This window comes from Mustelus asterias, chromosome 9 (assembly GCF_964213995.1).
Source record: "Mustelus asterias chromosome 9, sMusAst1.hap1.1, whole genome shotgun sequence".
In the NCBI taxonomy this organism is placed as follows: Eukaryota; Metazoa; Chordata; class Chondrichthyes; order Carcharhiniformes; family Triakidae; genus Mustelus; species Mustelus asterias.
Window position 1 is genome coordinate 24972989 of NC_135809.1, and position 16664 is coordinate 24989652.

Sequence of the window (16664 nt, forward strand, 5' to 3'; positions counted from 1 at the left end):
CCAACATTTCTCATGCACAAAGGAATCCATTAGAATTAAGAAGAAAGGCTGGTCTTGCCAAATGGACTTCCTGACTGTCAGCGTAGACTCATCAAGCAATAGGTGATACAGTTCCCCCAACACTCCCCTGTTTCGCTACCTTGGTAAAATATAGTCTACCTGCATTAAGCAGCCTGTTTGACACATAATGCCTCCCTCTGTATTTACTTATTCAACCAAAAAGACCCTGTAAATATCAGTCTTCTAATGAACCAGATGCATAATTGCAAATCGCAGAACAATGCTATGGGAATGCCATTAACTTCTTTAAAACAAAGTGAAAATATACTTTTCAAGCTAGTAATGTAATGCATCCCGTGTTAATGGAAAATCTTGCAGAGAGAACTTTTACTTTACATCTATAATAGGCTGGGAAATATAATTTTCCGAGTGGCCGAAATTAAATTACCTAATGGCTAATACAAAGATGCCCTTTGTCACTGAAACTCTTCATGTATGGACTATATAACAATGAAGCGTAAATAGGGTGACAGGTAAACTTAATAATTTACTATTCTATTTGATCAGGTAGTGTATCATTTGTTATGTTTTACCACTTACTTATTGATCATTTAAAATGAAAGCTTTTAGACATACTTCAAACTTGAACTTGAAAATGATGGCTTAAGACTGTAAAGTATGGAGAGCAGGACAGCACAAAGGTATCAGTGAAGGAGTCATTACAATGCTGTGGTATATAGAGGCCTCTTTGATTTGAATGCAGAACAAAACTCAGATAAGCTACAGCCAGACTCCAGCCCCCAAAAATGTTAATAGATTCAGGCACCAGTAACTTCAAAAATGAAATAAATGAACTAAAGAGCCCATAACGTTGGAAGGTAATCTCCAGTGTTGCAATGAGGTGTAAGAAAACTGCAAGTAGCCATATGCTTCCTTGTGGGCAGGGCCTATAGTATAATATAGTATAAGTTAATGGGAGAAATTCTCTCAGTGCTGTGGAGGCAAGTTTGGAGGTGTGGGGACCAGGATAATGGTTTAAAACAAATGCACTGGGTGGACCCCTGATATGTCCCTTCCCACCCACCACCTTGCACATTTTGTTGGTCGCAGTATCAGAGCAGTGACATCAACCTGCCAGGCAGCAATGGGAAGTGAGGAGGTAATCAATAGTGATTTTCACAGGTCTTCCAATCTTTCCAGAGATAATTGGGACCGTCACAATTGGAAGAACTGGTCAGCACACAGAGGTCGTACATAGTGGGAGATCCCAGCTGTTTGATATTTGCATGCAATCTGACCTTTACTTGCTGAAAATAGACAGTGGTCATCTCCAGACACAGGCCTGCCATTCTACAGTCTCTCCTGAAGATTGCTGCAATGGAGTGATCGGGTCACAGAAAAGCCTTCTGGTGTCTTTAACCTAGTGTCTCTTGCCTCTCAAAGTATCCTCTTGTGTCCCAATCACTGGAGCTGCACTGCAGCCATAGTAAAGGCCTCCTTCACATTTCATATCTTGATTGGCCCTTCCTGATCCTGAGCTTGCCTGCTATCCCCAAATGGATGGCTATCCTTGAAGGGAGGGTAGGCTGGCTCCTATAAAATCCTCCTGAACTCCTGCAGCTGCAGTGAACAAACTTGGCACCTACGATTGGTCCAGATGCCCGAACATTTTGAAAGCCTGGAAGACTCAGCCCCTTGCATCCATCAAATGTATCATCTAACCATAGGTGGGCTCAATGATAGAATAGAATCATAGAATCCCTACAGTACGGAAGGAGGCCATTCAGCCCATCGAGTCTGCACCGACCACAATCCCACCTAGTTTCTATTCCCACAACCCCATGCATTTACCCTAGTTAGTCCCCCTGACTAAGGGGAAATTTAGCATGGTAATCCACCTAACCCGCGCATCCTTCGGACTGTGGGAGGAAACCGGAGCACCGGGGGAAACCCATGCAGAAACGGGGAGAATGTGCAAACTTCACACAGGCAGTGACCCCCAAGCTGGGAATTGAATCCAGATCCCTCGCACTGTGAGGCAGCAGTGTTAACCACTGTTAGATCAGTTCATGTAACTAGGTAATGAATGGCTGATAGTCCAATTAAGTGATATAAAGCAAGGAGCCAGAATATTGTCCATGCTCCCACCTGAAGCTTTTTCCCAGGTCGGAGGTGACGATCACGAGAGGTCACGGGCTCAAGGTGAGAGGGGCGAAGTATAACTCAGATATTAGAGGGATGTTTTTTACACAGAGGGTGGTGGGGGCCTGGAATGCGCTGCCAAGTAGGGTGGTGGAGGCAGGCACGCTGACATCGTTTAAGACTTACCTGGATAGTCACATGAGCAGCCTGGGAATGGAGGGATACAAACGATTGGTCTAGTTGGACCAAGGAGCGGCACAGGCTTGGAGGGCCGAAGGGCCTGTTTCCTGTACTGTTCTTTGTTCTTTGATATTGGGTAAATTTATAGTTGAAAATATGGGCCTATCCATCACCTCACACAAAATATCTCTCCTTCCACTATTGCTAGAAGCTCCACCAGCCATTCTTTCCCTACCCCCCAAAAAAGCAGTGGGGATAGTCCCAGGAATATATATTTTTAATTAATTTGTGGGACATGGGCATTGCTGGCTGGCCAGCATTTATTGCCCATCCCTAGTTGCCCGAGGGCAGTTGAAAGTCAACTACATTGCTGAGGCTCTGGTGTTACATGTAGGTCTGACCAGGTAAGGACGGCAGATTTCCTTCCCGAAAGGACATTAGTCAACCAAATGGGTTCTTCTGACAATCAACAATGGTTCCCTGGTCATTAGTAGATGCTTAATTCCAAATATTTTTTATTGAATTCAAATTCCACTATCTGCTGTGGTGGGATTCGAACCCGGGTCCCCAGAATATTAGCTGAGTTTCTGGATTAATAGTCTAGTGATAATACCACTAGGCCATCGCCTAACCATGATTTTCCCCACATATTGCTGCTTACTGGTGCCGCCATAGGGAAGCTGGTGTTAGGTGCTGGGAACCCAGTAGTATTGGCCTTGGGTTTTATCAAGAGAGAGTAAAGAGCATTATAGCAGTCGGTGCTTTCTCCTTTTGGGAGCAACTTGCTTTCTCATGTAGAGCTCAGTCTGAGCTGGATCTGGTATATTGGCCGATCTTCTCATCTTCAGGTTGCTTCTAACCCTTTAACTGCTGAACCACCAGTATTTCACACGTAGGATACACCAGCATATGTCCCTTTAGCAGCAGGAATGCTACAAGCTTGTTGTGTATAGTGGGTGATCTTCAACACAGGAAAGTAGGTTGGGATTTTGGAGTGGTTCCCTTTTCTTACTCGTGTATGGTAAGTGACGTCCCATGCAGTGATTTGGTTTTTTTAATCCATTCAGAAACTAACATTATTTCCTCAAACATTTTATGCAAACCTCAATACACAGTTAGTAAATATAGAAATTTATGGAATTTGTTACAGGATGTTGCATTGTGCCAGTTACGTACTTATTCTATACATGATAAAATTATATCCTGAAAAATCCTGCCTCCGCATGTACATGTTTTGGTGATTAGACTAGAATAGAATAGATCTACTGAGAGATCCTACGTATGCTTAGTCCTGTTTGCTTCAGTCTATGCAAATACTTCATTTTAAGATATTTCTGTCTATGCAACTAACTCTGCTAACTTGACAACATTTTAAAATTCAGAAAGCTGAAGGTTAGCTAAAAATTGACTGCATTCCTGAAGGGTACACGATTCAGGCAAACAACAGCAGCTGCAAGAATTGTTTTCCTAAGTCGGAAACAGCCTGCGGAAAACATATCCAATAATGAGATAAGGTTAAAATATAGCTTGAAACTGTGTGTTCAGTTTTTGAGATCCAGTTCAGTACAGTACAGTACAGGGACTGGCTTGCTTAGAAGCCAGTCTCCAAGTTTGTTTTTTCTTTTCACTTCTGTTTAAGTTCTGTTCAATAAAAGAAAACCATTTTAAAAATCATATCAGTGCTGTCCCCTCGTCTATTCAAACGCATGAATGGATCCAACACCTACTAATGATCACTCATTTCCCAACTTATTGTAGCAAGGAGTATGCAGTTTTTTCCTTGATCTGTGATCATATTTTGGGAGGTGGCAGCTAAAAAATATGTAATTGCTGCAAGAACATGGGAAACGTGAAGGTAGACTGATGGTAAATGTCTTGCAGTAAGCGAGAGAGCCTTTACACAACAGAAATTGCTTTTACAATGCTGTGCAACAATTACTAGAAAGCATGACTACAATACATATGGTTTGACTCAGCAGAGCAGGTGTATACTCATGTTGCCAATTTACAGTTTTAGATTATAGGAGTTCTGGCAGCACCGATCTACAATATTAGAATCAGTCACTTAAATTAAATGTCAACTGCGCAAGGTGCATATTTTCTGGTCGTGGAAAATAATAAACTCCTTATCTCCTGACGCCGATCCGTTTCATTCTGTCAGGCACTTTTGGGGAGGCAGTTTGTCTGCTGGTATGTTTATTTCTGTCAGGGGGAGGTGGCATCGATACAAATGGATCAGACATGAGGTGAATGACTTACTAAACTTCACAGAGTTAATGTTTTAAGATTCTTCAGCTTTATTACATGAAAGATGCATGAAAACCTCTAAGTCAGTACTTCTCTTTGCATACACGGAAATAGTGCATAAAACCTTTTAAGGGACAACCTTTAAAAGATTTTTCACAATCATGAATTTTATAAAAAAGGAGGTTTAAAGTAAAGGCAGCCTGAATTTATGCAGATGCCATAGATATAAATGGTTCCGGAGACCTCTGAATGATTGATAATCAGTATTCAACCAAGTGAACAAATGAAAACTATGCAAGGTTAAGATGACCTTGTGAATGACTCTTAATCAGTTGAACAAGTGAACCTGTTGTTGACCCTATCCTAACTGTACATATTTCACAATTTCTACAGCACAATACATAAGCTAGCGAGGAACAACTTTTCTAGTCGAACTGACCATGAGTTTTTTTACACAGAGGGTGGTGGGTACCTGGAAGTCGCTGCTGGGGGAGGTAATGGAAGCAGATACGATAGTGACTTTTAAAGGTCGTCTTGACAAATACATGAATAAGATGGGAATAGAGGGATATGGTCACCGGAAGGGTAGGGGGCTTTAGTTCAGTCGGGCAGCATGGTCGGTGCAGGCTTGGAGGGCCGAAGGGCCTGTTCCTGTGCTGTAATTTTCCTTGTTCTTTGTTTTGACTGCTAATGCTAGATTCCATGTAGCAAAGGAATTTACAGCGCTATTGGAATAACAATTTCAATGTGTGGGAACACTTTCAGCTGGCATTCAATTTTGTAAAGTTATTTTGTCATGAACCGGTGACTCAACAGTGGAATAATTTATTATTATAAAATTTGTGAAATCTAATGCTGGTGAGACCATTCCTATTCTTCTTTTAAAATCTAAAAGCTCCAAGATATTGCGAGATCTTCATTATGCCTACTTTAAATAAAGCTGCTGATGTAGACAAACCTCCATCTTTCAAGTTTTGGACAGAAATGTTAACTTCATCCAGTTAAAATTGGCATTAACTGGAATCAGTTGAAGACAGCTGTAACATTGCCACAAGATGTGAACAAGAACACACATACTTTTAAATAAAATTAGGGGTTTGCCATTAACTACCTTACAAAACATAGAGTTTAGTGTTGGAAGAGGATCGGATCAAAAAATGGCATGCAAGTGGGATTATCCTGCAATGTAACTAGACTGTCTGCATCTGCTATTATTCTTCAGTAAACCTACCAGACCATAAGCAAAAGTGCTTCCACAAGCTCTGGGTCAGCAGGGAGTCAGTTACAAAGCTTAGCCATCTGCTTCAAGGCAACAGCATTCAAATAAAAATGGAATTAATGGTATGGTCTTTCCTGAAAGAAACTATCCCTGAGTTTGGACCTTAACCAAGGGGTGCTTCACTACAGGATGTCCACAATCTCCATGGTCTGTAGCTTGTTCAGATGGGCAGGAAGTCTGGAGGCTGTGCACACCTCAATGACTGCACCAAACTCCATAGGTGCTCTGGAGATCCTGAACTTCAGTCTACATTAGATTGTGGGCGCAATCTTACTGGTTGTCAGCATAAGGGGCAGCTGTTCATTACACTTAAAATTGCCCTCAAGTGGTCATTAAAGCCTCAGTTGTTGGCAGGAAGGCTGTCCATGAACCTTTCCACTCTGGGCATAATCAGGGTGGAGGCAGAAGGTGTTGAGCACCCCACTCACCGCTCTCTGACCCGATTAAATGCTTCCCACCACTAAACCCGCCATGGGGGAGGGCAATAAATGCTGCTCATAAGGTTTATTTTTAGTCACTGTTTCTTTCCCTGTAGCAGCTGCTGCGGTCTACTGCAGTGTTCCAACCCATGCTGGAGATGTGCCCTCAACAAAGAGTAGGCATAGAGAGGCCAAGCCATGGTTTTCCTGCAGCCCTTCAAACCTGCAGTAGCACAGAAAATATCTCTGTACATGTTCCTAAAAACATTCAACCACACCGGTAAAACTTGATCTGAAGAATTGAGAGCAAAACCCAAAGGTTCACAGGGTATATCATGTCCCTTGGGCATCAATTTCGCTATCGTGGGGTGATTCTCCCAATAAAGTTCTAAGTGCTGAATTCGCAGGAAAACTGGTGTAAGTCACGATTGTTTTTTCAGTGGGAGTTCACACTCGAATCTCCCACACTCTGCAATGTAGAAGTTACAATCGTGAATATCATTAAAAGCTTGGGGGGATGGGGCTTATTCACGCCCAGAGTCTGATAGTTCCGGGCCTCTGCGCTTGCACAGTGGCCCTGAGCCGTCAGCCTGCAGTTTGCGGGCCAGCAATTGAGCTGGCCGGGACCCCCGCAGTGCTGCCCCACCCGACATCCCCACGGCCCGATTGTGGCCCTCACGAGCATTCCAGGCCAACCTTAACACCCCCCCCCCCCGCCCCCGCCGTCCCAGAGCACCCCGATCTCCAGCCCTCCCCTCCCCCCCTTAGTGATAATCCCCCTTTCCCCAGCAGATCCTGCCCCGCCCATCCCCAGGGAGGCAAACCACCCCCGGCAGACACTCCCACCCCACGGCAGGCCCCCTCCTCAGCCTGCCCCAATCGCTGGCCTCCCTCCAGCCCTGATCAATGCAGAGTGGCAGCGGGTCCCCCACCCCGACCGATCGCTCCTCGGCCCCGCCGCCTAGGCACTGCCCCATGCCCGATGGGCAGTGCCAAGGTGCACTTTGCCCCTTGGATAGAGCCGGGGGCACAGGCTGGCACTGCCAAGGCGCCCACGCCCAGGGGGCACCACCCCCCTGCTGCCCGACCCCCTGGGGGGGCCACGATTGCCAGGTCATCCTGCTAGTTCCCCGAAAATGGGGAGCTAGTCTGAACCCTGCCCGAGTGAAATTGTACTGGCAGGTGGGAGCTGCTAGCAGGGCCGGAGACATCAGTCCCGGGCCCGATAATCACATTTAATATAGATTAAAAATAGATTTAAAAGATTTACCTGGTGTTCCCACCAGTTTTCAGCGTGGTCTTACTGCGCCGGATATCCGGTGCTGGGAGACGCACATGCGTTGGGAACACATGCACTAGTACTACAAATCGGCCGACACGCGATTCACCTGGCCCGCCTCGCTAAAATTTTAATGTATTTGCATACATTTCAATAAAATTATTAGGCCCCTTGCCATATATTCCACCCTCATCAATGTGATGTCACGTTTACAACAGGCCCACCCAGGCGTGAACGTGTCATGGGGATCCTTCGGGGGCATAAAGGTGAGTTTGGCCCTGGAGGAGATGGACATGGCCAGGCACTGAGCCACTGCACTGCCCCCTTGCACTGGAAGCAGTTCAGAGAAGATTCACTAGGCCGATTCCTGAGATGAAGGGGTGTCTGATAAGGAAAGGTTTGAGCAGGTCAGGCTTATTCTCAGAAGAATGATTGAAACATGGAAGATTCTGAAGGGGCTTGACAGGATAGAAGCTGGGAGGATGTTTCCCCTCGGTGGGGTGGGACGGTGGAGGGAGAATCTAGAACTGGGGGACACAAGACTGAGTTGGACAGATTTTTTGATCGACAAGGAGATCGAGAGTCATAGTGGTCAGGCAGATCAGTGGCATTAAGGCCACAATCGGCCACAATGATCTGATTGAATTTCAGAGCAAGCTCAATGGGCTGAATGGCCATCTCCAGCTCCTCTTTCTTATTCAGAAATAAATCTGACGGGGGGGACCATTTTTGGTCAGTTAATAATTTCTTCTCAAAATGAAAAAGTGGACCCGTTGCATATTTTCCCTGTGTCTGCGTGGGTTTCCTTTGGTTGCTCCAGTTTCCTCCCACAGTCCAAAGATGTGCGGATTAGGGTGATTGGCCATGCTAAATTGCCCCTTAGTGTCAGGCGGACTAGCTAAGGTAAATGCATTGGTTTATGGGGATATGGCCTGGGTGGGATTGTGGTAGGTGCAGACTCAATAGGCCGAATGGTCTCCTATAATACACAGAAGGACCACCTATAATTTCAATATTTCATCACAAATTCATTCCACATGATTACTTATAAAGCTTATCTTGTTACACTGTCACAAATGGATACAACACTGTCTAAATTAAGCATCTTAGATGTCAGTCTGCAATAGTAACTTCAGCTGCTGATAATGGGACACCAAACACTAAAATATTAAGCGCTACAGGTGGAGTTCATACAATAAATACAGGTACAGGTCCCAATTTTTTTCACCCCATGTGTTATATTGCACAGGGTGAGAATAGTTTCTTTTCACATTAACACACTTCTTTTGGCTCAAAGAATCTTTAATTGTGGGCCCAAAATGCACAAGAAACCTAAAATAAAAAGTCAAACTGACATGAAAAACTCCATACCAATCAACTTACATCTTTTTGGAGTGTGTAGGCAATTTGTTTAAGTTTGCAGTCCATTTAAATTTTGTTATGCAGTGGTGCACTCACTGTAACTTAAAGGAGCTGATTTGCACATGACCTGCACAGTTTAGAGGGAACTTTTCATACAATCCCTCCAATCAGTAAGAGATCATCGGGAGATTTAATATAATCAAGCTCATTTTATGTACTTCAAAGTGGAGGAATGCAATGGCTTGTATTAAGGATTAAAACTTGTGCTTTACCATGAATGTTTATTTGTCAATATTGGGCATAGCATATACAGACCCCGCTCGATCTGCTAGCTTGTATAGTCACAGTTGTCTTTGAAACTATTGCCCAGAAAGCAGAGGCGAGACTGGAACATTTGTGTTGCGTCGTTCCTTAAATAGCTAAAAAATACAGAATCACTTAGGATTAGACGAGTGAAAATAAACCGATTTTGAGGATCAGGCAATGTTCAATCAAAAATATTACTGTGAAAGAACCTGTTGTATTGAGGGCCAGAAATACATTGGATAAGTTCAACTGCAAAAATAAGCTTACCAAAGACAAGGATCGGATTCCATCCACTGGCAAGTGAAATCCCATTCCTATTGATTTTATGATTACAAGAATATTCAACAGGTTCTCTCTGCAAAATATAAATCATGACAACAAAACTAAGATTTACGGTTAAATTAAACAATTTGTAGTTGTGTACTTTAACTCAAAGGTTATACAGTTCAGTTGACTTATTCTTCACTCAGGCCAGGTTGGGACTGATTTCTATTCTCCACTTTGAGAAGGATATTGCTCTGATGGTTGTGGTTCTGGACTACCACTCCTAATCTGGAGATGGTGCTTGTAAAGGGTTGCAAACAAAGCAAAGTTAGTACCTGGGTATGGTATTTAAATAAGACTCCAATGAACTTTCCAACCACCGGTGGATGGAGTTTGCAAAGCACAAGTGCACCCCATCCACCACCCAAAACATTCACAACTTTCACCACCAACATACATTGGCAGCACTGCATATGTACTGCTTACAAGCTGCACCAGCAAGAAGGACAAGGTAGCAAAAGCATATGAACATCAGCTGCCAGTTCCCTCCAAGCCACTCATCATGCTGATCTGCAACTATATTGAAGTTCTTTCACTCTTGCTGGGTCAAGATCTTGGAACTCCCTTCCTAACAGCCTGAGCTGTTGTACCTACGCCACATGGACTTCAGCGGTTCAAGGTGACAGCTCATTGCCACCATCTACTCGAGGGCAATTAGGGATAGACAATGGCCTCTCGTTATATTTCCAATTCCTTTATAAATTTCACAAACACTTTCTATACTCTTAGGCTGGAATTTTACCACCCTGCCTACCACGGGAATAGGAACGGGTGAGGGGCGGAGCATGGAAAAGTCCGTTGACTTCGGGCGGGATTTTACGTTTTCGGGACAAGCGAGGCTGGAAAACCCCACCCTTAGTTTTTGACTGAACTGGAAGGAGTTTGGATTGTTGAAAAGGATGAGTTCAGGAGCGGCTCATCACTTATACCTTGCCCTGGGGTCAGAGTACCAGCTTCCCAATGTGAGATTGGCACACTCACGTTCCCAAATTCATTGACGGGAGCTGGAAGAGGAAACCAGAATTTCTTAGGTGGCCACTTAAGAGAATCAATAGGTGGACTTTTGCCAGCGGGATCTTCCGTTCCCGCCTAAGTCGATGGAGTTTTGAATGGCTTGCCACATTTTACGGACCTACCCTCACCACGATGGGGGCCGTAAAATTCCACCCAATGATTATGTTGTCGGCTCATGCAGGGGACAGACTTGGACTTTCTTTTCAGGTGGTTCGACCACTGTCAATACCATGACATGGAGGAGGAGGAGGCGGTGACATCGCAGGAACTGATCGCCATGGTGTGACAGAGGCAAAAGAGAGCATTGAGGGGTGAAGAATGTGAGATGCCCCTCACAGAGTTGGCAGCAGGAATGACGCAGAATTGTTAGCATCAGCAAATTACCACAGTGTACTAGAGAGATAGGATTCAAAACAGATCAAAATAAATACAGAAAATTCTCTCCTTCTTTGGTTTAGTGTTGAATTTTGCTCAAGCCTCTATTTAGGTTTCTCTACATTAAAGCTGTTATATAAATGGAAGTTTTTGTTACTGGTGTAACCAACATGATTAGCACCCAAGACGTTAACCTGTCTCTTCTTTGAAGGGCCTATGCACCCACTGCCCATTTATAGTACGGAAAGTCTCCATGCCCACTGACCCCTGCTCCTGTGGGCAAAGGGCTGGGCCGCCCAGCCAGTGACACCACATCCCGTGAATGTAATGGCTGCCACTTGCCCTTTAAATTGGTCCCATCACCTTCCCGGTCCTACTTGGGTGGCGAATGTGACTTCTGGCCAATCAAGACCTTTGCACAACAAAGCTGGGGCACTTCCGCATTTCCAGGTTGGAATGAATGGAGACCCAGAAGTCCTCATGATGTCAGGATTATGACCAGGAATTGAAATCCTACCCACTGTGTCGATTTCCTCTTCCTATTCCCTTAACCAGTTTATATTATACAAATCAAACAATTGCAAAGGTTTTGTTTTTTTTGTCTGAAAAGAATAACAATATCTTAGTCGACTAGTTTAGCCCCTAGTCATCATGCTTTTCATACTATGTAACATGTCTTGAAAGAATAAAGTCAAGAGCTCAATATGTACTGAAAGCAATAATTTGGAAATATTTTGGTACATTTAACAGCTGCTGAATGCATATAAAAAATTATTTCAAGGGATGTGGGCATTGCTGGCTTGGCCAGCATTTAATAATGGTCAAAGATGGTGTGTGGTTTGGAAGAGAACTTACATAGCACAATGGCACAGTAGTTAGCACTGCTGCCTCACAGCATCAGGGACACATGTTCGATTCCCGGCTTGGGTCACTGTCTGTGTGGAGTTTGCATGTTCTCCCCGTGTCTGCGTGGGTTTCCTCCAGGTGCTCCAGTTTCCTCCCACAGTCCACAGATGTGCGGGTTAGGAGGATTGGCCATGTTAAATTGCCCCTTAGTGTCAGGGGGACTAGCTAGGGTAAATGCATGGGGTTACGGGGATAGGGCCTGGGTGGGATTGCGGTCGGTTCAGATTTGATGGGCCGAATGGCCTCCTTCTGCATTGTAGGGTTCTGTGGTTTTATGCTGGTGGTGGTGTTTCCTATCAACTGCTGTCCTTGTCCTTCAAGGTGGTAGAGGTCACAGGTTTGGAAGGTACTGTCAAAGGAGCTTTGGTGAGTTCCTGCAGTGCATCTTGTAGATGGCACACACTGCTGGCAATGTGCGAGAGTGATGGAGAGAGTGAATGTTCAATGTTGTGAGGGTGGTGCCAGGCAGGCAGACTGCTTTGTTTTGGATGGTGCTGAGCTTCCGTGTTGTTGGAGCTGAACTCATCTGGGCAAGTTGAGAGTATTTCCTCACATTCCTGCCTTGCGCCGTGTAGTTGGTGGACTGGCTTTAGACAGGAGATGAGTTACTTGTTGCACAAGTCGCAGATTTATTGGAGAAGATCATTACCTAGCACTTCTGTGGTACAAATGTTATCAGCCCAAGCCTGAATGTTACCCAGGGCATTCAGTGTATGGACATGGACTGCTGGGCTGAGGAATTGTGAATAGGTGCTCAACATTGTGCAATCATCAGTGAACATTCCCACTTCTGACCTTATCATCATAGAATCATAGAGTCCTACAGTGCAGAAGGAGGCCATTCAGCCCATTGACTCTGTGCCAATCACAATCCCACCCAGGCCCTATCCCCATAATCCCATGCATTTACCCTAGCTAGTCCCTGACACTAAGGGACAATTTAGCATGGCCAATCCACCTAACCGCATATCTTTGGACTGTGGGAGGAAACTGGAGCACTGGGAGGAAACCCATGCAGACACGAGGAGTACGTGCAAACTCTGCACAGATAGTGACCTAAGCTGGGAGTCGAACCCAGGTCCCTGGCGCTGTGAGACAGCAGTGCTAACCACTGTGCCACCATGCTGCCCATGATGAAGGGAAGGTCACTGATGAAGCAGCTGAAGATGGTTGGGTCTAGGACACTACCCTGAGGGTCCTATCGTATTGTCCCAAGACCGAGATGGTTGACCGCCAACAATCAGAACCATTTTGAGAATTTTCCCCCCGGCTCCAAGTGGTTCCAGTTTCGCTAAGACTCCTTGATGCCACACTCAGTCAAATGCTACCTTGTTATCAAGGGCCGTCACTTCCACCTCACCTCTTAAGTTCAGCTCTTTTGTTCATGTTTAGACCAAGGTTGTAATGAGATCAGGAGCTGAGTGGCCCTGGCAGAACCCAAACTGAATGTCACTGAGCTATTTGTCCATTAGAGAAAAACATATTGCAAATAAAATTGATGTACCGAGAATATCAAAATATGCAGGGAGGGTATACTACAAATAAATGTAGGGATGCTCGGTTTACACATAAATTTCACTCCAGCAGTAGAATCGTATCTTCTAATAAACAGTAAAAAAACCTCAAACTTTACGTATCCTGCATTACCTTTGTAAAACTTTTTGTATAATGTGCAGGTGTAGCGTATTTAACCATTGCACACCACCTACAACCAGAACGGTCTGATCATTGTTTTCTAACGGTTGTGACCTGAAAGCAAAAACAGACAAGATTCTCAACTATAATAACTGCGTCATACTGTGTATATTTGCTCACAATCTAATTTATAGTTTGACGATGCATTTGCAATTTAATAAAACTTTTAAAAGGCAAAGTTATCAAAATGCTCCTGGTGTTCCACATAATTACATTTGCAATTGGATTTGTAATGGCTCCCCCCTCCGTGCAAATTTACTGAATGATTTTAATGTGACAAAGTATAGACCAGCAAGATCTCAGGTTCTAGAGTGTCTCACCCAAAATAATGTTATGGATTCTTCCATTGGCTATAACTGACATTCTCAGTCAGGGTTCTCAAGTCTGACCAGCGATGAGTATTTGATTGTCAGATAAGATAAGATCAGCAAAACTATGCAGCTCTTCACGATAGAATGGCTTGCCATTGTTCTCTCCATAGAACTATAGAATCCCTACAGTGCAGAATGAGGCCATTTGGTCCATCAAGTCTGCATTGATTCTGAAAGAGCATCCCACCCAGGCCCTTCCCTCCATCCTACCCCTGTAACCCTGCACATTTTGCCATTATTAATGCACCTAATCTACACATCTTTGGACACTAAGAGACAATTTAGCATGGCCAATCTACCTAACCTACACATATTTGGACTATGGGAGGAAACAGGAGCACCCGTACAAAACCCATGGAGACATGGGGAGAACGTGCAAACTCCACACAGACAGTCAAAGGCTCCAGGACTGTTAGCAAGTACAAGCACTGGGGGTTTGCTAACTGATTTTGAAGAGGGGAGTTTAAGTCCATAAAAGGAATATTGCTTGAATTGAAACTAATAGAGATAGGTTATCTTGTCATGTTTAAGTATTTCAATTGATAAATATTAAGCTAGTTCATTTGTTATAGTTAAACTATATTGTTAAATAAAGTTTGTTTTGATAAAAGCTTCCTAGTGGATCAATAGAAAAACACCTGGAGTGAAACATCTCATCCTCACACTAATGCCAAAATAGAAAAACTATTGGGGACTAGTTGGGCTTCATAATGTGCTTTGGGGTTTCTGCTCTGGTACCCTAATAGTCTTCACATATGTTTAAAAATGAGGTCCAATCTGCTAACTTAGATGGGTGGAAAAGATCTTTGAAAAAAGAGTAGGGAAGTTATCCTTGGTGCCCTGGCTAATATTTATCCCTTATCCACAAACAGTGCGTCTCGGTGCGTCTCTCTCTCTCTCTCGGTGCGTCTCTCTCTCTCTCTCTCGGTGCGTCTCTCTCTCTCTCTCGGTGCGTCTCTCTCTCTCTCTTGGTGCGTCTCTCTCTCTCTCTCGGTGCGTCTCTCTCTCTCTCTCGGTGCATCTCTCTCTCTCTCGGTGTGTCTCTCTCTCTCTCTGTTGTGCCAGATTTATATACAGGATAGCACACAAACTTCAGTGTGTTATAAGGTCGTAAAATACCAAATGGTTTCCATAGGATCATAAGTTGTAGGAGCATTAGGCAAGCTGTTTATCACATTGCTGTTGTAGAAATTTGCTGTGTGTAAATTGGCTGCCATGCCTCCATTACAATAACACTTCAAAAGCATTTTATTGGCTGTAAAGCACTATGAGATGTCCAGCAGTCATGAAAGGTCCTATGTAAATGCAAGCCTTTCTTTTATCGTGTGTGTGCTCTGTGTCACAGACGCAATCAAATATGCAAACAGCACTTGAAATACCTGAAATTAGGACATACTATAAAATACATTTGATTAGGTTTGATTGATTTGATTTATTATTGTCACATGTATTAGTACACAGTGAAAAGTATTGTTTCTTGTGCACTATACAGACAAAGCATACTGTTCATAGAGAAGAAAAGGAGAGAGTGCAGAATGTAATGTTACAGTCATAGCCAGGGTGTAGAGAAAGATCAACTTAGTGCAAGGTAGATCCGTTCAAATGTCTGATGGCACCAGGGAAGAAGCTGTTCTTGAGTCGGTTGGTACATGACCTCAGACCTTTGTATCTTTTTCCTGATGGAAGAAGGTGGAAGAGAGTGTCCGGGGTGTGTGGGGTTCTTGATTATGCTGGTTGCTATTCCGAGGCAGCGGGAAATGTAGACAGAGTCAATGGATGGGAAAAAAGCATTTCTGAAATGCTCTTGTGTCCTGTTAGCACTTTTACAATTTATAGTATTTTATTAAAATAGATTTTTGTCTTTGCACAGTATTTCTAGACAGTGAATAAACTTACTGAGCCACCAGGAGCAATTTCAGATAATTCAGTGAGTAGTTAATTTACATTACAGGCAGTCCTGATGTAATTACTTCGCCAGATAGTCTGCCAATAGTCAGTATCAAAACTCATAATACCTATTTTGAAAAGATACTGGTAAGTACCCCTGGAACTAGACCTTGGATAAAGAGTCAATATATTCCTGAAGAGGGGAACAGAGAAACTGATGAGAAAAAAATTGAAATAAGGCTAGATGTAGTACCTTTGTAGAAGTTGCTCCAAAGTCTTTTCAAATGTAGGCCTCTGATTTAAACTCAGCCAGAACTGGGGATAATAAGCATAGCTAGTGAATGTCTTTCCTCCATTTAAATTGGGATAGAATTTAGTGTCATGAGCTTTGTCCCATTCCTGAAGAGTTTCATTTACTTCCTCCATAAGATAGTACATCATTCCCCTGTTGGTTGAATCACCAATAAAAAGAACCTTGTGGACAAAAAGGAAAAATGCATCAAATGTGAAGCTGTCGAATAATCCCAGGCACAAACTGGCAAGTAGAACAACGTCTAAGGACTCTTTAAGAAATGGCACATTTCCACAAACATGATTGAAGAAGAGTAAATGTCTACAATCACACATCGCAATTGGGTGGCACAGTGGCTAGCACTACTACCTCACAGCACTAGGGACCCGGGTTCGATTCATAGCTTGGGTCACCATGCGGAGTCTGCACATTCTCCCCGTGTCTGTGTGGGTTTCCTCCGGGTCTTTCCTCCCACACTCCGAAAGATGTGCTGGTTAGGTGCATTGGCCATGCTAAATTCTCTCTCAGTGTAGCCAAACAGGCGCCAGAATGTAGCAACTAGGGGATTTTCACAGTAACTTCATTG

The 16664-nt window shown here is 43.8% G+C and overlaps 1 protein-coding gene across 3 annotated transcripts in view; it reads right to left on the reverse strand.

Moving 5' to 3' along the window:
- Nucleotides 1-16664, reverse strand: part of cped1 (cadherin-like and PC-esterase domain containing 1) — a 248485-nt gene that overhangs the window by 10485 nt on the left and 221336 nt on the right. For all 3 annotated transcript variants that reach the window (XR_013498726.1, XR_013498727.1, XM_078219832.1), the window contains exons 18-20: nt 16040-16260; nt 13481-13582; nt 9482-9569 (exon numbers count right to left, since the gene is read on the reverse strand). Coding sequence is in view for 1 of the 3 variants with exons in the window: in XM_078219832.1 (XP_078075958.1) it covers nt 9482-9569; nt 13481-13582; nt 16040-16260 (411 nt within the window). In the remaining 2 variants the exon portion in view is untranslated. The remainder of the gene's footprint in view (nt 1-9481; nt 9570-13480; nt 13583-16039; nt 16261-16664) is intronic.